General features: G+C 35.7%; 1 protein-coding gene across 9 annotated transcripts; it reads right to left on the bottom strand.

Annotated features, from left to right (window-relative positions):
• Positions 1 to 288: 288 nt before the first annotated feature.
• LOC103707271 (ubiquitin carboxyl-terminal hydrolase 12) lies at positions 289 to 20987 on the bottom strand. 9 transcript variants are annotated; one of them, XM_039129530.1, is made up of 32 exons: positions 20787 to 20986; positions 20425 to 20491; positions 20093 to 20243; positions 19847 to 20004; positions 18618 to 18883; positions 18306 to 18524; positions 18123 to 18231; positions 17912 to 18027; positions 16319 to 16417; positions 14838 to 14947; positions 13275 to 13349; positions 12686 to 12764; positions 12450 to 12596; positions 12285 to 12365; positions 12076 to 12195; positions 10472 to 10594; positions 7995 to 8072; positions 7788 to 7876; positions 7593 to 7701; positions 7137 to 7205; positions 6937 to 7047; positions 4740 to 4795; positions 4455 to 4632; positions 4250 to 4351; positions 4100 to 4171; positions 3790 to 3855; positions 3210 to 3275; positions 2917 to 3003; positions 2326 to 2442; positions 1302 to 1376; positions 1120 to 1206; positions 289 to 887 (listed from the first exon to the last, which is right to left on the bottom strand). In XM_039129530.1, exons 1-32 carry the CDS (start codon positions 20814 to 20816, stop codon positions 846 to 848), a joined length of 3354 nt encoding a protein of 1117 aa, XP_038985458.1. In that variant the 5' UTR covers positions 20817 to 20986; the 3' UTR covers positions 289 to 845. The 9 variants fall into 9 exon arrangements, 7 of the variants coding, with proteins under 7 accessions (XP_038985458.1, XP_038985459.1, XP_038985462.1 ...); XM_039129531.1 differs by having other exon boundaries at positions 20093 to 20240; XM_039129534.1 differs by having other exon boundaries at positions 2326 to 2439; positions 20093 to 20240.
• Positions 20988 to 22187: the final 1200 nt, after the last annotated feature.

The following is a 22187-nucleotide window of genomic DNA, read 5'->3' as shown; positions in this document are numbered from 1 at the left end:
AGAAAATAATTTTTTTTACAATAATTTGAATTTTCAAGTTGGATCAGACAGGATCCGGAATGAATATGTTGATATTATTCTACCGGCCCAAATTAGACCTGTAACAATACCTCGCGATGGAAAGCATCAGAGTATCAGCAGTCCTGATGCTTGAGTTTCCAATTAAAAAGTTCAATTTTTAAGGTACTTAGGACAGAACTCGAAAACCCCAATTAATATCTAGCATCGTGAGGTCAAAGGCAAAAGCTTAATTTAAGTCACAGCCAAGAAAACGGGCAAAATGTCATCTAGCACAAGAAATAATTAAATTAAAGATCAACGGCCTGTACAGGCCAACATTTGAATTCAAGAAGAGAGGGGCAGTTGTTTCTTTTACACAACTGATAAACTCAGAAGCCATTAAATACCAATCGCCAGATTATACAATCCCCATTTCCCCTAACTAAAAGAAACAGAATAAGATAGATGGCAACAATGCAAGAATAAACATCGGAAGAGTCGGAACCAACTATACCCTGTATACATGCCCTAATTCAAAATCTTTTTTATGTACTAAATTACACTGGAAATAAAGGCAACCTCTATCTAGTGGGGGACATGATAAAAAGACAGGACAGCCCATAATGGGCAGTATCGTTATCATGCAGTCCAATAGACTTCCCCATCAACAAGAATCCGAATGAACAACAACAGCAACAAATTCAATAAGCCAGGAATATTGCAACCCCACCTCTCAGCTGCTGCTTTGTAATTAACGATCCACCTTTCATCCTCTCCTGTTTTTACAAGCAGACGCAAAGGCATATGTTCAGGATAAATAACCCATAGGAGGGGTTGACGGACTCCTAATTGTAGATTTTCACTGGCTTCTCAAATGTGTGACGGTTCTGCAGAGGTCAAGAAAAGTCATGAAAATCAGAATCATACTATATTGCTTTTTCAGAACCAAATTTGTGATCAAAATGAATCAGAAGAAATTTTGCTGCAAAACAAGTGATGATAATAATAATTTCAAGCATGAAAGGCAAATATGAAGTTTTAGCAATCTTTTAGAGGTGAATTCTATTAGTCAGGAAGCACGAGATCATGACGTAACATCATAAACTGGAAGCATTCTACCTGATTTGCTGTGTAAGCCCTTTTTGGAGCAGTGTCTGAGTGCTCCAATCCAAGGTACTGCTCCCAAGCTCCGTAGACATCTCTTCGCTATATAATAAACATGAGATAAAGAAGAATATAAGATAAAGCGTCTTTAGAACAGAATAAAGGAAGCAAAATTAATTATACTAGAAAATACATACCTGGAAACGACTGGACACAATATCTGAGTCCTGAAGGTATTCAGGGCGACCCAGTGACAAAAATGCAAACTTCCACTGAGCAAATGAAAACTTAGTAAAATCAGCATACACCAGCAACTTCTATGTGCTAGGCACCATAATAAAAGAAATAACATGCACAATCTCTTAAATGCATCAGAAATTCAGGCTACATGCTTTTCCTTTGTTCTTTCTATGTGCATACAATGTCTTTCGATTATGATACATACAGTGAGGCATAAAGTTGGCTCAAGTCAGCAGCATTATATTCTATGACAAATCATTATGCATAAAGTTCATAAACTGTATCAGTACAAAAATTTGCAATTAATTGTTCTCAACAATTAAGGTTCCAGCTTTTGCAAGTAGATTACTATAAATTACAAAGGGTAAAATAATCTATAATATCATTCCTGCTTGCAATCTAGTTAAGCCAAGCCCTCCTAGGTTTCAAATTGTAATCAATTTTTAGTAACACCAAGTTAGTGGAACAATTTTGAACTCTCAACTTCTGTAGTTTTGAGGAGTGCAAAATTTTGAGGAGCGCTATCTCCTCCCTTAAGGAGAATTAACTGATACTGCAAAGGGTACATGGCAGACTAACACTTGCCCTTCAACAATTTTATTCATGAGACCCAACATAAAGCTCAAAGCCAGCACAAGACAGCCTCTGGCAACAAAGTAGGTGCTGTGACATGCCCTTCTAGTGTTAAGTAGATAGGAAAGAAAGAGCATCATATGCAATAAAGCTGAAAAATAATGAAGCAGATATCAAGTGCAAGCATAGGGTTGTCATTTTCCTAAATACGAAACAAGGAAAAGAATAGTTAGCTCCACAGGTACAAATTTTAACAAGGACAATGAGTGAGACCTCTTGCTAGTATTGGGCGCGAGCAACAAGGTTGTAGTATTTTGTTCTGAAGAGAACCAAACTACTACGACACAAAGCTTTAAGGAATAGGCAAGAAACACTATAAATAGAATTTAGAAAAGTGGTAGAAGTTACCTTAGAGAACTCCTCATCAAGAACCTGGAGTTTTTTCTGGATCCGAGCTTTCACCTCAGCTAAAGTTTCACCTTCATGAATAACCAAAAAGAAAGGCTCCCCAAAGTTCTGAACCTGCTGTTAAAATGAAAAACAAAATTGTCCATACCATGCTCATAAACTAAATCTAAGAAGACATATAACTGATCTTATAACAAATAGAAAGGAAGGAAGCATTTGGGTCGGTGCTGGTAAGATAAAAAAAAGGACATGTCAAATCAAGAGACAGATGATGTAACAGAGAACATTTATAATCAATACTAATATGAAAACAAATTGAAATGCAAGGGTTTTCCCCCTTAAAGATATTTATGTCTCAAGACACTGGCAGAAGGCAACCATGTTTGTTGTTTACAGTTTAAAAACTACAAGGAAGAAATAGACATGTGTGCCCTATGAAGGACAGACCGGAAAGGCAGGCGAGACAAAATGGGCAGGCACTACCAACAAAGCCAAGGGGTCATAAATTTCCTTGATTCTTGAACCACTTGTCTATCTAAATATTCACCAAAAAGCAATAAACAAGCAAGCCAAAAAATTTCAAATCCTCACCATCTGATTTTGATTTGGATCTTTCATGAAGTGATAAACATGAATTAAGCGATCATGGGGACCAAGGTTCTTCTCTTCCTCCGGAATCTGTCAGCAAGAGCAAAAATATAAATTTAAATAACATTGATATGATTACTCAGATAACAGCTGTATCGTGAATGAAATTATACTCTGGTCAAAAAGACTGCCTATCTGTGGCAGCAGATAATCCAGAATATCATCCAGAGGTGAATTATATTTTAACAAAGAAGTCTGGTTCAACAACAAACTCAGAATAGTGACTTACGACTTACCTCCTCTGCACGCAATGTCCAGTACTGATCATTTATGTTTTCTATCTTTTCATTAGGTGGAAAGATCTACAAGGAAGAGATACAAGCATGATCAGGCAGCTAGTTAAATTGAAAACTAATAAACTCATCATTGTACTGCTCCAATCTCAAATGCTTGAAGATAACTCGAATAACCATATGGCTGGGTATCCAGGTTAAAATATTATTCATCTCAAACAGTTAAAGAATCGATCAAAGTTGCAAACCCAGGGAGGAACTACAAACACAAAATGTCAATTAGACTAATTTCCAACTCTTCCAGTTCTCTACCAGACTCTCAGTATCAGAAGAATTATAGCTGGTTTATGACTAATCCAAGTAATGTGTAAGAATATACATGCGTTAAAATGGAATAACCCAGGGAGGAACTACAAACATAAAATGTCAATTAGACTAATTTAGAACTCTTCCAGTTCTCTATAGGACTCTCAGGCTTAGCAGAATTATATCCGATTTATGACTGAGCTATGTGTAAGAATATACAGGTGTATTAAAACGGAATAGCACTTTATGGCACTTGTTTAGGAGGCCACCACAGTACCTTGTAGATCTTGTGATAAAAGACCTCTAGCAACCGGAGTTCAGCATTAGGATGGGACAGTTCAACCTGTACAGAAACAAAGTCAAATGGAATCAAGGCAGCAAATGTTCATCAAAGCCAACATAAGAACAAATACGATACAATTGCAAGTTTGCAACTGTGAAGTATAATCCATGCATATTGGAAAGCTTTCACAGGCTAGAAGAAGGTTATTTGACTATATAATACTATATAAAAATACCATCACTACCCCAATTCCCATTAGAACAAAACGAAGGCAAAACAACTGTGCAATAATTGCATGTGTCACCTTTGTTTTCAGGTCATTGATCACATCAGCCACTGTGCTGTTTTTCGGCAGTCTAATACTATGAATTACAACCTGAAAATCAACAAGTTTTAAGAAACATTGAGTTAAAGATAATAAAAAATACAAAGATAACCATGAGCAGAAAATTACCTCATCCTTCGTGGCATGATGGAATGCAACTTTAAGAGTTTTTAAACCTTGCAATTCTGGCAGAGGGATGTCCAACACTTCATAATATAATATGTCAGAAGTCTGTCATAAGTAAATTAGTATGCATTAGGCCCTCACTTCAACATCAATATTTACAAAATTTAGCTGTAACGAAAAACAAAAAGTATTCAAGTAGATGAAAGACCTGGTTGTAATGAACCAGCATGTCTGAGAGATGCTCTACACCCCGGTACTTGATAGGTTGAGGTTTAGGCTGCTGAGAGTAACAGTTATGAGATGTAAGCCGAATTTTTGATGGATCATCCAGACCAAGCTGGTGAGCAACTCTTTCAACGACATCATCATAAGTATGAAGCTTTGACCTTTAGAACGGAACAAGGAAGCCACCAATCAGGATATTGAATTAAAACAAGTGAATTTAATCATAAAAATTTCCTCAATGTAAAAGTCGTAGATCTTGATTGCTTACAATTCCAAACAAAAATCATCCTCCTTTGGCTTCTCTAAAGACCGAAAATGCACAACCTATCGACGTAATAAAAGGCTCAGACATAAAGGTTCAGAATGACATTAAGGGACCAATTTCAATGTATAACCAGAAGCCAAAGAGCAAATTCCATCAAAGTATTCAAGGTCACAAAATTTTCTAACATATTGGATATGCAAGCTTTGCAACAGTCTAACATGCAAAGATAGTAGACAACTAAATAAAATAAGTACAAATGAAAAGATAAATCATGACCAATTTTACAAGTCAACTAAAATAAGAACCGTAGACAATTAACCTTTTGGAATAAAGAAAATATATTATGAAAGAAAAAAGCAAGAAAATATGTTTTCTATATAAAATATGATCAAGCTATAATGTTTTTCCTTCCCTCCTGAAGCAGAAGGATAAGTGCTCCTGTATAAGGTCACAGAGAATTACTAGGTTCTCAGTAACACCTAAAGTCAACTCATGATCATACTATCACTAAATACCGATCTTTATGTACCTTTACTCACTCCATATAACAAGTAATATTTCACATAAATTTCCATACACAGCGAGATGATGCCACCATCTTAGTCGTCACTTTTCAATTTACATATATGCCACATGGCAGTCTTGGTTAATTGTCAGCATCCTTTCCCAATCCCTACTCTTTTCTTTTTTTCTTTGAAAATCACCCAGAGGGGATGGTCATAAACACCAAACTAGTTCCCTGAGCAATATTCAGGAGTACCAAACCCATCAACAGCCCTATAAAAGGTATCAGATAGTAAGACTAAGAATAATTTGTAAGAGAACATGTACATTATTAGCTAATCTAACTAAACAATCCATATGGATCAAATCATTAAATTCCTAGTAAAATTTAGAACATGAATGTTATGATAAAGAACATCAATCAACTATTCTAGCCAAGGTCCGCCGTACTGATTGTACCGATGTACCGGTGGGCGTCAGCACCGGTACAGTACCGAACCGAACCGGTACTGTACCAACGAAGACAAAAAAAAATGTTGTGCGGATGCGCGTTAAATGCCGCAGAGTGGCATTGAATATCCTGCGGCATTGAATATCCTGTGCGGACCGGAAAACCGCGCACGAGCACGGTTCCCCGCGCACGGGGTGCCTGCGCTTAGGCCGGTGCGAACCGGGCGGTTCGCACCAATAGACGTACAGAATCATTCGGTTCCGATCCAAAATGGGTCGGAACAGAAATTATACGCCGTACCGGACCGGTGCTGACACGGTTCCGGTCGGTTCAGCATACCATGATTCTAGCCAAATCATGAGAGAGAAAGGCTGTCACTTCGGATGATTTGCTCGCTTGCACTTGCAAGTACCAGAAATAGATAAAAGATTTTACATATCAAAGCAGAAAAGTGTATACATATCATGCATTTTAGTCACCCATGAACACTGATAGTTGCAATCCACAATACTCGCAGACTGGGAAACCTAGGTTAAAAGTCTCAAAAGAGTAATATCTGTCAGACAAATTAACAAGTTCTACAAAGCATCGATGAGTTGCTCATGTTATTGCCAGCAAGCTTGTAATTATATAAATTTCAATAGTTAGTTACCCCAAGTTCTTAACACCAGCATCCTGTTTAGCAAGAGTAAGGATAATCAAGGAGTCAGTCACAAGCATGAGAACTGAAATAAATTCATGCTACACCTTCTATCTTTACATTTGTTGTCCACATAATGTTCTTAATTCATTAGATCCATCCAAAGGTAGGAGACTCAAAAGCAAAGACTAACATTAGCAGCTATCTGTATTTCTTCATTGTAAGATGAAACTGAAACAAACACCTAAGCTCTAGTTTTGTGTCCATCAGCTTAAGAAAAGCCAGGGAAGTTGAACAAAATAATACACACACACACACACATATATATGTGCATGCTATAAACCATATCTGTAGGCGCAGATAACCAAAAGAATGTGTTTCTGAATAAATTACATTATATTTGTTAGCAATCAGCTTCAAATGCACCTAATATTGGAGTTAAAGATGTTACAATTCTTCTGCCACCCACTTTGAAATTTTAAGAAACAACAATAAGACAACTCAGATATACATAAAAGTGACCAAAGTGTAAAATAGGCTTAGAAAAAATGATGAAATAAAAGTTGGCTTGTTGATATATAAAATTATGTCCCAGGAAAAGATACCTGTCGATTGTGAACATATTCTAGAAAAGAAGGAACATCAGGATAGCGAAATTGGTCATCACTATCTATTGCAGGAGATTTCTGGTAGCAGATGATGTCACCATCCTCAAGCTACAGGAAGAAAAAAAAAAAGTCAACAGCCAGTGCACACTTTACCAAAAGCATCTTTTCTAATGATTATATCCATGTGCTAGACAAACCTGGCTCGAGCGGAATGTAAGTTTTTTTTCTATGTGTTCACACATAACACTTGGCTCAAACTTTATTTCCTGGATAACATTAAAGAGAAGAAGGTTAAAACACAAAACTATTTGAATTGGACTATACACTTCTTGCTAAACTTTTCAGTCTACGACAACAATTTTTTGACCACTGATATGCATTGGTGTTCATACCAACAAGGTAGCGCCCTTTTGGAGTGATAAAGTACTAGGCATGCGTAAATTCAATAGCTAAAGGGCATGAATCTTAATTTATATCAATGGTAAAAAGATAAAAACTTCTCTATACAAGATGGAAAGTGTGATATATAAAGTTGGACTACACACTTGTCATTAAATGTTGGTTGTGCATTTATGTATGTATATATTATAAGAACACAGGCAGTATATGAGAAATTTAAATTAATTAATTTTTATAAAGGACGTAATACAAACCTCGTAAAGCTCAATTTCTTCATTAGGTGAAAAACCAGCCAGTTCATTCAATTTTGTCAGTATTTCTGATGGCTTTCCTAACGCCTTCACAAAGAGCCTCCCCACATATCTGTGTTTATGAAATAAAAAAAAAAAGTGAAGGCAAAAAGAAAACACATTATAAAACTAATGGCAGGGAAAGCAATAAATGAATACCGAAGTTCCTCCTTCTCAGGGTCATAAAGCTTGAAAAAAAGTAGTATATCCTCTTTAGTCTTATCGGGTGGAGGAAGAGGACGCAAATCCTAAACAATCAAAAGAAAAGGAATGCAGATAGTTACATGGATGAAGTGTGCCATTATCTTATGTATTATATAGAAAATTGAAATTTAGAGAAGACAAAGAAGCAACAAAAAAGGTTACCAGTCCAAGCTCAACTTCCAAAAACAACTTAAGTTCAGCATTATGTGCCTTGTTGGATACCTCCCTTAACTGTCCAACCTACACAGAAATGGAGAGTGGTAAGACGCCAAATTGCTGATTAATGAGCCAAAAAAAAACACATGTAGAAACATCAAGCATGAAGAAAACTGAAAGAAGAAAGAGATTAGAACGTATCACATTACACGATGTGCAGAAAAAGAAAAAAACATAAACCACTTGAATAAACAACATGCACCATGAAATTATATGTTTACAAAGCAGAGAAAGCAAGCTACAAAAAGAGATAAGCAGATATCACATCATGTTATATACAAGAAAAGAAAAGACAAGAGAACCAATTGAATAAATGATAGCTTCTTGATGCCTACAGTGTCATAATACAACTCCAAAATGCAAATCATGTTGGCAGGAACCATTAAAAACTAAAATCTCCAGGTGCATTATTGTCAAATTAGATAGATTTCAATTGCAGGATTGGTCAACATCCACAAACTGATCTGAGTTTTAATGCACAAATTGTGTGATGAATGACTGGTGATGCCAAAAACATTATAGCACATTCATTGTATGTGTTGGTTTCCGGAGCCATTCAAATCTTAAAATGCTAATATGCTAAACATAACAACCAAATTCTAACCAACAAACAGAAGAATAAACCATAGAGAATTCAGATTTGAGTCGCAAATATAGAGTGACATTTAATAGAAATTATATCGAACAAAATTAATATGCACTGACAAAACAATTTATGGAACAAAAACAATATATGTAACGGATATCTCATACACTGCAAGTCACAATAAATTAGTTGCATCTAGTGGGCTCATAACACCACAAGCAGCAACAACAAAATCAGCATGCATACAGGACCCTCACCTAATGAGGGACCATTTCTTGCACAAAAATATATCACCCTATACTAAAAGGAGGGGAATATTCCCTTCTCAATTTCTCATCCTAGCATTCAAATTTTAGTCCAGCTAGGATGGGGCAGTTGATTTTCTTTTTGTTTTCTGGGTGTAATTGGTTGTCATATTATCATGTAGGATGTCATGGCATAGTTGGTTATAATCTCACTATAACACACTGAAGATCTCTGTTTCAAGTCCAGGCAATGCCAGGTTTCTGGGAGAAATGATATTATAAAAAAGGGCATATAAACCATTATAAAATATTATGCAATCCATCCCAAATAATAATATTAAAAAAAGAATGCACATAAACTGTTATCCAGGAAAATAATGTTAAAATAACACATAACTACATGATGATGTCCTCAATCCCAAAAATAAAAAAATGCTAAGAATACTTTAGTTTTAAAATATAATTTTACTTATATAAAATGAAAATATTATTTTCCCAGAATAAACATTGAAATATCAATCAATGGCTACATCATTTATTTTATATAATGGCTAAATTACAACAGTTAATAAAATTCAGTTATTGTGTTATACCATATTGAGAGGACTCCTGAGCCATCACAATGGCTGTTATTTTTATCCCTACCATATAATCCAGAAACAGTGGCATTAAATGGATGGATATGAATACATCATGGCAATTTTTAGTGAACATGATAAACATACACTTTATTATAGTTTTCCTACTTTTATCTAATCATCAATTAAAAGAGTGAATATAGGCTAAAAATTTATAACCACACTTTTCATTGATACTAGAGGTTGGCATGTATGGTGCACATTCAAGCTACTATGAACAATTGTAGAGCATGATCATCTAATCCAATAACATTTTATTGTTCCGATAAAGAAACATATAAATATCTAACTACGGATGTGCACCTCTATTATTTCTTTGTCTCTTAGAAAATGATTAATGAGTTAAAATATTTATTAAGGTTGGGAATGGTTACAGTAGGGTCAAATCAACAACACTTCACAAAGCTTCAAGAAGGTAGTACAAGCATTTAGGTTTCATACAAGAACACACGAGCAAATGTGGAGCCATGTGATGCATGCACCGAATATTTTTTATAATTCAAATTTTAATACAATTTTATAAATAGTGATAATTAATTTATATCATTACTTTATCACTTTTGGTATTCATTTTTAGTTTTTTACTGTGTTAAATAACCGACTAAGGATATCTTGTTTACATGGGAATATATAAAATAAAAGCATAATTAATAAAAAATGATTACGTATATGAAGTGTACTTTACAAGTTCACATACCAATGCCTAATCATGCATACGAATGCTTATCGAACTAATCAAGCTGATTCCCATCCATTTTATACTTTTACATCCACTTGGTTTCATAAACTACGTCAAAGATGCATGAAATAAATTTATTTGCAAATTATTTTTCTTATATTTGAATAAAGGGAAATTATTATTTTTTAATAAGTAATTATTTTGTATATTTTACATGTGCAATGCAGATGCCCCTATACCAGCAAACAAAAAGAAACTAGCAAGAAATTACTTACAGATTGTGCTTCTTCTTGAGGGCTCAATGGCCTGTTGGGACGATATGTATGGTTTTGCCGCTTGGCCCACAACCAAAAACGCTGAAATTGAACTGGGATACCAAATTCTTTTGCCACCTCCTCCTGTGCATCATTTCGATGTTGAATTAAAAATTCTACCAGAAGGCATGAGAATAAGAGAACTAAGACACTATGAAGACTGCACAACAACGTTCCAACAAAAATATACCAGTTACCTCTCCCACCCCAAGAAAAAAAAACAAACAAAACAAAAATATACAAGAAACTCCAGGTCCAAAAGTTCACTAGAAAGGAGCCCAGAATTTTATTATGCATGTCAAAGTCATGCAGATGATTGCAGCAAGTAAGATCTCAGGTTACAAAGTGGATGTTGAATCATTGACACAAACATGTGCATTGTTCAACAGTATGAGAAAATAAACAAATGTTTTAATAGTGGCATAGCTTATACTCTTGTCAACAATGTGTTATATCTAGAATGTCTTATTTGGCCCACTATAGCCGAAGAGATTGAGATGTTTACTATCAACTAATTGAAGCCTTTATAGCCATTAAGAAAAACATGACAGGTTCAATTGAAAACTCTTTGTCTCACACAAAATGCACTTGATCGAGATGTTTATTATCGACCATTCTTCATGTCCATTAAGAGAAACATGACTGGTTCAATTGAAAATATTTTCTCACACTAAATATACTTGATTTTGTCTAAATCAAATGACATCAAAGTAATTCATTTCTTGAAAATCAAAGAAGATAGATATTTTTCTCAGGGTTTGTGAGCTTTTCTTTGCATCTGATACTATCTGCCTCAGGGTTTGTGAGCTTTTCTTTTGCATCTGATACTATGTGTCTCAATTACCACCTGAAATGCTATATGCCCAATTAATAGTGTACTGCAATCTAGAATTAGTGCACTCTCAATTAGTCAATATTAATTCAAGCATGCACCAAATGTTTCTCTTCTAATATTTACCAGATGTAATTTGTTTCAATTGTAGTTTATGATGCAACATTTGAGCCTGAACCAGAAAAAAGGGAACAAAGCATACAAAATTGTGAGTTTGCAATGCAACCAAAACTTAAACTTCAATTGCGTATTAGCCTTGTAATTCATTTTGAAGCTGCACAATGAGAATGTGGATCATCTTGAATAAAGAGAATTATCAATCAAAACAAGGATCCCGTAATATTTGTGCACTTGAAATTCTAAAAATGATGGAATAACCAGTCAAACGGTTATAGTTCAAAAAGAATATATATTTTTTTGCAGGTTTGAAATGTTATAACAAGCTACATGGTTATTATCTTAAAAGAAGACAAAATCCTATATATCAACCATTCAACCTAAAGTGCAGCTACGTTGTCCAAATTGATCCACTTAGCAAACCCATCAACATTTCAATATTGAAAGAGCAAAACACTGTTAAAAGGCCATAGTTAAATCATAACAAAATACACTGATCCTGTGCATCTGGTAGTAAGAAATTATTACCAACTTTTGCTTATGCAGTAGTAAAGGACTGAAAACCAGCACCAGCATGCTTACTCAATTTGAGGCAGCAATTACAGGAAAACATTACCTTGAAAACATTGAAAGGCAATTGTTTCTGAATACGAAAGCTGCGAACTTTATCATGGTCCACCAGATCAAAATATATATCCCTTCCTATCTGTTCAGCTAAATCTTCGTCTCGAGCAACCTAAACACATTCAGAAAGACTTATTGATAACCAGTAAAAGCAAAAATGATAATATAGGTCAATCATAAAAGTCAGCTAAGACATCACACCTTTATGATAGTATAAAGGTGAGCCTCAGCCTTTTCCTTCTTCTTGTGTTCTTTCTCTTCTTGTTCTTTCTTCAATCTTATCTGAAGAAATATATTGCATATTATGTGCAATCCTTCAAAGTAATGAAACAATTCAAGAATTAATAAACTCTGCAATTATCATACTCTGAGGTGTTCAGCAATGTCTTTCTCATCCACATTACATATTATTTTCTCCTTGTCGCTCTCCCGAATATAAACAAGCATGTATGCATTTGAATACTTTGTAAATTTAAACGGAGTGTTATTGAAGCCAGGATTTGTCTGTGGCAACTGTAATGAGGAAGGAAGGAAAAAAAAAGTCAGAATGATACAAGAAACATAAAAAAAGTGCTTAAGTTTGTGGTGGCAAAATCAATCACCTCTTCCTCACCACCATACTGCTCCTCTAGTGCCCTCTTTGTATCTTCTTTTGTTACCCGCTCATCATCAAATTTAAACCTGGAGAAAAAGAATTCTCAATTACTGACATCAAGTCATGTTCACACCCTCAAAAATAATGCAGGATGATACCACCAATAAAGGCTCCTTTTCATGGATGCACGCAGCTTATGTCCATTCAAAAGAGAAGTGTTTGGAGCAGGGCATCAATCAAAAAAGGGTGTCTAATAATTTTCTATTTTTATTAATTAGTAAAGTTATAAGAAACAAAAGAAGGCAAAGGATAGTGCTAAGCCTGCACATAATCAAACAGGAAAAAAGATCACACCTAATCAAAGATATTTTCATGTTACATATGCAAGCCAGCCAGTGTATGTTTAATACAGAAAAGAGAAGGAATCTGTTGAAGCTTTTATCAGTAACCCACATAAGGTGACCCATTGAAGAATTTCAGAACATAACTAAAAGTATCTCTCAGTGAAAGCTGCTCTCAGGAACTTTACACAAGGCTCACTAACAACAGTATTGTAGGTACAAGAAACTAACAAGGGTGACGGACAAACTACATACCACTGTTCAGAGAGAGTTGGTCGAATAAAAGCATAGTAATGTCCACCATGCACCCCACCGCTATGAACAAGAACACTGCATGAAACGGAGTTAGCATGCATTTTCAAAAGTCAAATAACAGAAAAAGAGGTAATAGCATAGCATCATGCAGATGACCTGAATACTGTAAACCAGAATAACTGATTATGCCAATAGTGAAAAGTCAAGCAAGCAACATTTGACTTCAAATAATATATTGAAACTATTAAATTTTAATGGTACACAATGATCAGAGTAGGTAAATATAAAACTTACCAAAAAAAAATACACAATTATGCATTAAACACAATCTGTGACACACTATACCATTGAAAATTTCAACATTTTTAAGTATCTTTTGAAGACACTCTCATGAGTTCTTCCATATCCTCCAACATAACATTTCTAGATGAGAGAATTCCTTATCCTGATTGTGTCATGAATTAATGCATCTACAGAGCAACATTACTATCAATCAATCCTTGATCTATTACTTTGATGGATAGAGGTGACCAAGTTTGTCAAGCTGCTGCCTGTTTAAGTAGTCAACTAAATTTGGGCTTAAAAAAGTCAAATGTCAAATAGCACATGGCTACGATGCTGGTCACCAAGAAAACATGACAAAACTCAGGATACATGGCCTCCCACATGAACTGACACAGTAACTGTGATTTATACCACCCAATGAATACAGTGCTTTCATGCAAGAGGTTGCCAGATGAGACATCCCCACATCCAAGATTGTTATTTTGTAACACAATGCTCTTCCCACAAAAAGAACCAATTGGCAGTCAAAGTCAAAAATAGAGTAAGGTACCTTGAAATACTTGTATAAAATGCTAGAGTGGGTTCTTCACAATATTTAGTTAAGCATGCCGCTTGTTTATTTCAGCACTATGTACACCTAGATAAGTTCCTTTTTAGGCAAATTTCTTATTCTGATGGAACTTCTGCATAACATCCTGCCACCATTTTTCAAGAGAATTCCTCATAATTAACACAAACATAAGCTCATGAAAAACACAAGAACACAATATGTAAAGACAATGGTTCATTGGGCAAAGTCCTCACGCACACTACAGCTAAAATCTTTAACAGTTGTTTAGACATCTAAACAGTTTTTTAAATAAATGTAGAATAGTCAGAACAAACTCAAAAGAGTACTGCTACTGAAAATGGCTCCATTCAGAAGTCAGTTAGTAGTCTGTTGTAACACTTTTTTTGGTAGGAAAAGTAATATGAGTTGAATGCAATATGAGTATCCTTTACATATGACTGCAATATAAGCATAATTGCAATACATATTAGTTGAATACTAAATATCACAGCAGCTTGTCTTTGTTGCAACATCTATTCATGTGCAAAGCAAATGAAATCAATGTATTTACATATGGGGTGTGACTACATGTAAATTTGGATCTAATATGGAGAGCCATATTAGCCATGATTGTGGTAATTAGATGCACAGTTATAGCATTCATGGTAGATAGAGATGCATGATTTTCATGATTACGTCTAATGGATAGCAATCTCCAAAAAGTTTACCTGTGCAGAGTATAAAGGTTGCGGACAGTCCTGTCTGCTTCTGGAGAAAGATATTTCCCATTATCCCTATCAAGGTCTAGTTGCAGAGGGAACTCATATCGGTCATTTATCTGCATCAACATATATATGACAGTTCAATGGTCAATCAATAGGGGTAAGAATCTAAGAGATAATTGGCAAGCCAAGCTTTCAAGGAAAAAGGTCAACTATACAAAATTAAAATAGACCAAATAAAGACAATTTCATGGACCAGATGTTCTTTTTATATATGATTCTTATCCCAGGCCTGCTCAGTCCTATAAGGACTAAGATGTGTAACCACTGCACCAGCCACCCAGAAGTTTGAACCATCAGCAGCACTATTATACAATTACCATTAAACTTTAGCAAAAAGCTAAAATGGCAATGAGAATAGGAAAAGGCAAGCATTTCATACTCATATTACATTATTTTGTAAGAAATTAATACTGTTACCACAACAAAGCAAAATGAGAAGCTTTCACAATAAAAATGTATGCAACAGACTAAAACAATCTAGAGCCCAGGCATAGTTAATGTCTAAACAGCCACTGTAAAGAAGGCTTTCCACCATTCATTAGCATCTCAGGAACACAAATAATATTGATTCCTTCGTGAATAGCAGATTTTCTTTATTTTTTTTTCGAAAATAATGGAAAACACAGTATAATCACTGCAATCATGCATCTAAGTTCATCAACCTAACAAACAGTTCGTCTAGCAAACTTAATTTGTCAAGTGGCCCTTCACAAATTCATACTTTTAAACTTCTGCATGGCAGGAACTACCTTCTATGCTTGGGGAAAATAGATTCGTCCCTGAATTACATGTGAAAATTCCATGTTAACCATAATCACCATCTCAACTTAAAATAGTCCAAGAACATAGGGTGAGACTATCAAAAAGGCTCCATGGAGGAATGTGTTGCATTGCCTCGTGCCTCAAGGCAAAGCTCTCCAAAAACACCTCGCAACTCATGGCTGAGGCGATATAAAGTAAGGCATATCCATTATACCAATATGCTTATGTTACATACATGCCTTTTGTTTTCTTTTTTATTTCCTTGTCTCAAAACATGAACATGAGGCTTTCATTGTTTCCACTAGCAATAGACAGGTAATGGACTTGTATACATTTCTCCATCGTGTTCTTTTTGAACGCCAATGCCAATATCTTCATATGGCCTAAGACTTGCATAAACATTTGCAATGCACGATGTTGCAAAAGATTAGTGATGCAAAACATGACAGTAGCTATTAAATCAGAAATAAAGGTGACCAACAAAATGATTACAATCTTCCCACTCCCTTTATATCTGACCAAGTATTCAGACTTATTCACATTTAGAACAAATCATGAAGCATGTCAAATAATATAAAACATGTGTTTCAAGCAAAATAGATCATAATCAAGGGCAAAGGTGCCCAAAAGAAGACAATCATAAAAATTTCGATAATAACAACCTTGACCATGGTGTCTCGCATGAAATCGTATTCAAAGCGTTTCAGCTGAAGTTGCAAAACAGGAGGAAAGTCAATGAAAAGAACACCTTTCTTAGCATCCTGAAATAGACAGGAAAGAAGATTCAACTTCAAGCAAAATTCAAGATTTTAAGATATTCAATTATAAAAGAAGAATTTAACATATTGTGGCAACATATTGCTGAAGAAAGATATAAATAAGGAATATGATTGTTTTTTTTAAAGAAAGTGTAAAGACCACTCATTTAACTGTGTGAGAGAACGGATTGGATTTCATACCATTTATAGCCTTGCTTTCTTGTCCATGTATGGGATATATAGCAAATAGTTGAAAACTGGACGTGAGTTCTCGTACAAATAGATGTTCAAATGACATTTTCAAGTCATTCAATCTAGTTCATGTAAATAATGTAGTATGATTTTATCTATATATTAGCTTATACCATTGTTCAATCTAAGTTAAGATATCAGTTCATCAGCATAAAGCACTCATTGACATGATACAGATAAAATGTTTGTCTCCATTATTTCAGCTGATATACATTGTTGTATCCCAGACTATCAGCAGGAAATGATACCATTGTTCAGGGAGATTATTCTTCAATTCACTATAATGCATTCTTAATTATTATTGAATAAAATTCATTCATCAAGCATCAGCTAATCTTGTTTCTACTATGTTGGCTGATGTTCTAATAACTTGGTCATTATATATCAGCAGATGTACACCATTTTCGTCTTGTCTTGTCATAAGAAGCCAACAGCTTAATTCATCTCAATATCAGTCATCAACCAAGACAACCGAGATATCAGAGTTACAAAAACCTTGATTCGTAAATAAGCACTGGTACCTGACAGGATGTTGTTACACAATTAACATTAAATTCAATTATACCTAAAAAGTCTAGCCTGCCACTTTGTCCACTAAATCCAGAAAGCATAATCATTTGATTATGGAGATTAGTGAGAATGTGTATGAAAGAAAGAATTAGAAGCCAGAGCCACAAGCTTGAAAAAGGAAAAAGTTAAAGAGAGTCCTAGAAGCTACAATAAACAAGTGCATTATACCAAAACAAATCACTAAAAAGCAATTATCTTCAGTATGTTGTGAAAAAAGGCTATGTTATGATGAAAAGAGAAGACTTGATTTTTTTTAACTAAATATTAAGGATCTCCTGTCAAGGAAGGCCAAGCAGGTTCAGATTTAGAAGGTTCTCATTTTGATGAGTACAACAAACCTAACACAATACAAGAATCTAAGATGAAATCTCCATAATAATTTGAATTTCAACCAACAAAGCCCAGAAGACAAGGAAACCAAGAAAACTGCAAGAGATGCACCATCTCACATACAAAATCATCATACAAAGCTCAACTACATGGTTTGGATATTTCCTTTTGGTAGAAAAATATATAAATATTTGTTTTCATAAATCTTATCAGCCCATCCACTCTACAGGATCCAAAGTACATAAAGGATGGATGTATGACCTTAAAGCTAATCCAAGACCAATGGAGAATGAGACTTCAAATCACAATCCCAGTTCCAAAATAATTAGACATAAACCAACTAACCTGCAGACCATACTGTTCTGCATGATACTTATTGTCTCCTTCAAGACGCTCGACTTCAACATATTTATCAAAAGAAGCATAAACATCCCGACAACCTTTGACATCAAGCTGAAGATCTACAAAAGATATAGTCCATTTAGTACATCTACAGCACATATGCAGTTTAAAGGCTTAAAAATTGAGTTTATCAATTTATTTAATATCTATTTACCATAAAAAGACTCCTTCCTGCTAGATTTGTAGTCAACGTTAATGCACTCGATATAATTCATATGATGGCCTTCAAATAACTGTTGTATTGTGCCCTCCACAACAGTTCCCTGAGACCAAAACATAATCAATTAGCAAGTGCACATTTGTAGTGATGTGCAATAGCCTAGTACAGATGTCAAACCTTCATCTTATCTTCTAATTTCTCACAAAGAACCCTATTGAGTTCTTGCACATCATGCTGCATGAAAGAATCATATGTATCCCATCCAAAAGACTTTGTTAGCTCTTTTGTCGCAACGCTGCTGTCACTGTACTGAAGTTTATAAAACAGACTCTGCAGAGCCAAGGGAATGCTTCCCGACGGCATATCATTTTCAGTTGTAGGCATATGGTACACAGCCTGAAGAACACAGCTCAGAAACAGAACTTTTTTTCTTAATAAGAAAAAGCATACTGCAAGCAAAGCATGTAACCATAAGGTTTGAATTCATACCTTCCTGAAGTATGGAATATGGTACAAAGTTTGGAGAAGAGAGTTCATGTAACAAGTAGCTCCTTGATTTTTTAGGCCAACATAACCTGTTTCCTTTTTGGAGTCATAAGTCCAGTAGTCAACCACCCTGCGAACGGCAACCTCGGCTTCAACAACAAGAGTATCATTTACAAGATATCCTCTAGTTGGGTCATAAACTTCACTTAGAGGCATGAAAGATGTGAATCCCCAATCACTTTCCCGTGCATTAAATTGGTGTTGTGTGTCTGCAAGCGAAAAAAAATAGACTACGTCATGTCCAATGATCAAACAAATAAGCTTATCTGGCAAAGCATCATTATTTTTCAAAAATGTTTCCAACTGGAGTAGAGTAATGGCGCAGATGTAAAATCCAAACTCTATGACAACCCAAGTCCAATTAGAAAACACACAAAAAGGCATGCCATGTCATCAATATGCGATAGGTAACAGCATTAAGGGCATTGCAACCATAAGAAAAAGCAAAAGTCACAGCAACATAGCTTGGAATTTCATATATACAAGCATGCATACTGGTGGAAAAAAAGAGTAACCATATTAGTGCCAAATTCCAACGCACATTAAGATAACAAGACCGCATGTAGAAGTAACGTGTATTCTACTATATAACTGAAAGGTCAAACATGGTCTCCACATCTTCACGATTCTCAGCAGGACTGCAGCATCTAAGCACATAGCACATCCACACTCCAGTTTTCATATAAAGCTCAACAAAGTACTGCATGTGTGAAAGAAATGACTAAAATTAAACACAGAGCTGTTCAGTGCAGCCAACCAGCTAGATCACCGGTAAGTTTTAATTAGTAGCGAGTCTCAATAATTAGCCGAAAAAGATTTCTCTTGCCCCTGGTTACTTGCTTTCTTTACTTGTTCACCAAGTTGGCAATCAATGAGCTAGAAAGAAATTTTGTGGAAAATCATGTTTAAACAAAGTGCAGTTAAAACAACTTTTTGCCTCTGCACATTGCATTGAAGGATGGCCCCATCATGAGACCAAAATGAACAATATAATTGAGCACAGAATCACGGTCAGACAACAGAACATGACAATTCATATATTACTTCAGGACAGTAAAAATGTATGCAATTATATGGCTTGGAAGATGGAAAGTTCCAGAGTGAACTAGTAGCCAATGTGAATTTAAAGAAAACCATATTTCAAAAAAAAACACTGCTTAGCAGAAAGATACCTTTTCGGATTGTATATTTGTTGTGAATTTGATTGATCACAGCCAGGCTGAACTGCGCATATCTGCTCCAGCCATATGGCAGGGTTGCTGAATCCGCAACATCCAGGTACATAGACAAGTGGTCCACGTTGTTCCCCTTTGGGAAAATCAGCACCCGCCTGTCATAGACAACAGAAAAAATAGATTTTTTTATCAACCCTCATGATGAATTACGCACTGGGAAAGTCAGGAGAAAGATCCACATACCATTTGTAGCCACCCACGATAAATATGTCGGAGTAGTGCTTCTTGGTGTTCAGCCTCGAGAAATTCTCGATCGTCCATGTGAACCTGGACGATGGAGGATCCTCCACTTGCTGGTTCTCAGCAGTAGTAGCAGTTTCGGTTTGAGCTACTGCTAATGCAAAAAGAAGACAATAAAAACAGAGATACGAATCAAAACCCTAGAACTCGAACGCACGCAAATGAAAGGACAAACAGTACAAAAAAGCTAATTTGTCACCAAAACCGCGCATAACAAACAATCAATTCGTATCCATCAAGAGCTCGACTTGCAGCAAACCAGGATCAGGGCTTACCTTCCATTGGCTGGGGACCATCAGCGAACTCTGGGTGAGGGACCAGCATCTCGTCGTCCTCCTGCTGCTAAAGCCAAAGCACAAAATCAGAGCTCAGATCCAGCAAACCCGAACCTAGACACCCTAATCGAAACCCTAGAATCGACCCCGGGGTCAATGGATACCGATCGAGCCCCCGTTCACCTGCCTCAACCCGGCACGAAACCCTAGAAAACGATCAAAACCGCAGCAAAACAAGGGCGGAGAACCGAACAGAGAGCCCGATCAGGGGATCGCCAAGCGAGATGGGACAGGTCCGTCAGAGAACGAAATCGAGGAAGATCGAATGAAAAGAGGCAGGAACAAGACGTGGACATACGTACATCGAGAGGGGGAGGGGTCATCATAGTCATGGATGGGCGGGTGAAGGGGGCGGAGGCGCCGCGGAAGGGGGCGGAGACCGGCAGCTGAGGACGGTAACCGAGAGAGAAGACGAGGAGGAGGAGGAGGAGGAGGAGGAGGAGGAATGAGAGAGCGAAGGCTCTCAGCAGCGAGCGACGCCACCGAACAGAAGGGGAAAAAGCTGAGCTCCGGAAAAAGACCCGGGTTTTTATTTCGAGGATGGGTATTTTGGGAATTTCATGAGTCGGACCATCCCTAGAGAGTCCGATGTAGCACACAGGATCTGAAAATTTGTCAATGAAAAGAAATCCCACATTGCACGTAATAAATGAAAAAATTTGGCACATGGAATGATGGAAAGATCTGGAATAAAACGGTTATCGCACCAAATTTAATAACACTCGACGTCATGCACGCTCTAACTGTTGAGAACTAGTCCTGCATGGACACCATGAGTCAAAAAGGAACATCCTGGGTTAAGAGTTGCTACAATTTATGTACCTCCGATGGTTCACAAGAATTCATAGTATGCTTACTTTTCAGTCATAAATTTTTTTTCAAATATATGATAAAAAAGATAATGTTATTTAGTTAAGTATGATTAACATATCTAAGCAAACAGAGTACGATTCTCGATGGCGGCAAGGTGGTAGGGGATTATGGGCTAAATTTCTTCGAGATCTATGCACCATTTTTCCTCTTTAAAATTAATGGAAAAAAAAGTGATTGAATATTGCTGTTATTAGCAAGGTAGCACATATTGAGAGAGAAATGTAATAGGATAAAAGTAATCTTATACAACTAAGTGTAAATATCGTATTGGAGCAAATTGTATAGATTCGCCGTAGCAATAACCAATTTGCTGGTTGGATTTTTCCTAGATTTGTACGTCGTTTAATATTTTGTATTTAATAGAGGATTGATCTAGGAGGATATATGAGCAATATTTGCTGACTCAAGTAAAAAAAGTGAACTTTAGATTGTTTGCTTAATCATAAATTCATAAATGACAAGTTCGAATGTGATATATATATATATATATATATATATATATATATATATATATATATATATATATATATATATATATATATATATATATCAAGTGAAATGATCGAATATAATTTTCTCCACAAGCATGGTAACACATGACGGGAGACATATAAGAGGATGAAAGTGAACCTATTCTACAAAGTATAATTATCGTAAGTGAGCATATAATATAATATTTTGCATGGCAACACGCAATCTACTGATCATTTTTAGGAGATGCGATTAGAAATTATTGCCCTTGTAGGCAAGGTAACACGCAGTGAGAAATATATATCATGACAATAATAATTTTTTGACTTAATATAATTACCATATCCAAACATAATTAT

This window comes from Phoenix dactylifera, chromosome 8 (genome assembly GCF_009389715.1).
Source record: "Phoenix dactylifera cultivar Barhee BC4 chromosome 8, palm_55x_up_171113_PBpolish2nd_filt_p, whole genome shotgun sequence".
Lineage (NCBI taxonomy): Eukaryota > Viridiplantae > Streptophyta > Magnoliopsida > Arecales > Arecaceae > Phoenix > Phoenix dactylifera.
The sequence above is the reverse complement of the archived record's forward strand: the minus strand, read 5'-3'. Positions and strand labels throughout refer to the sequence as shown.

Coding starts and splice junctions, on each gene's coding strand:
- LOC103707271 (XM_039129530.1), bottom strand. CDS start 20,816: ATGACTATGATGACCCCTCCCCCTCTCGAT. Junction 20,492..20,786: donor TGACCCCTCCCCCTCTCGAT/GTACGTATGTCC, acceptor CTTTGGCTTTAG/CAGCAGGAGGACGACGAGAT. Junction 4,796..6,936: donor AATATGTTCACAATCGACAG/GTATCTTTTCCT, acceptor TTACGTCGATAG/GTTGTGCATTTTCGGTCTTT.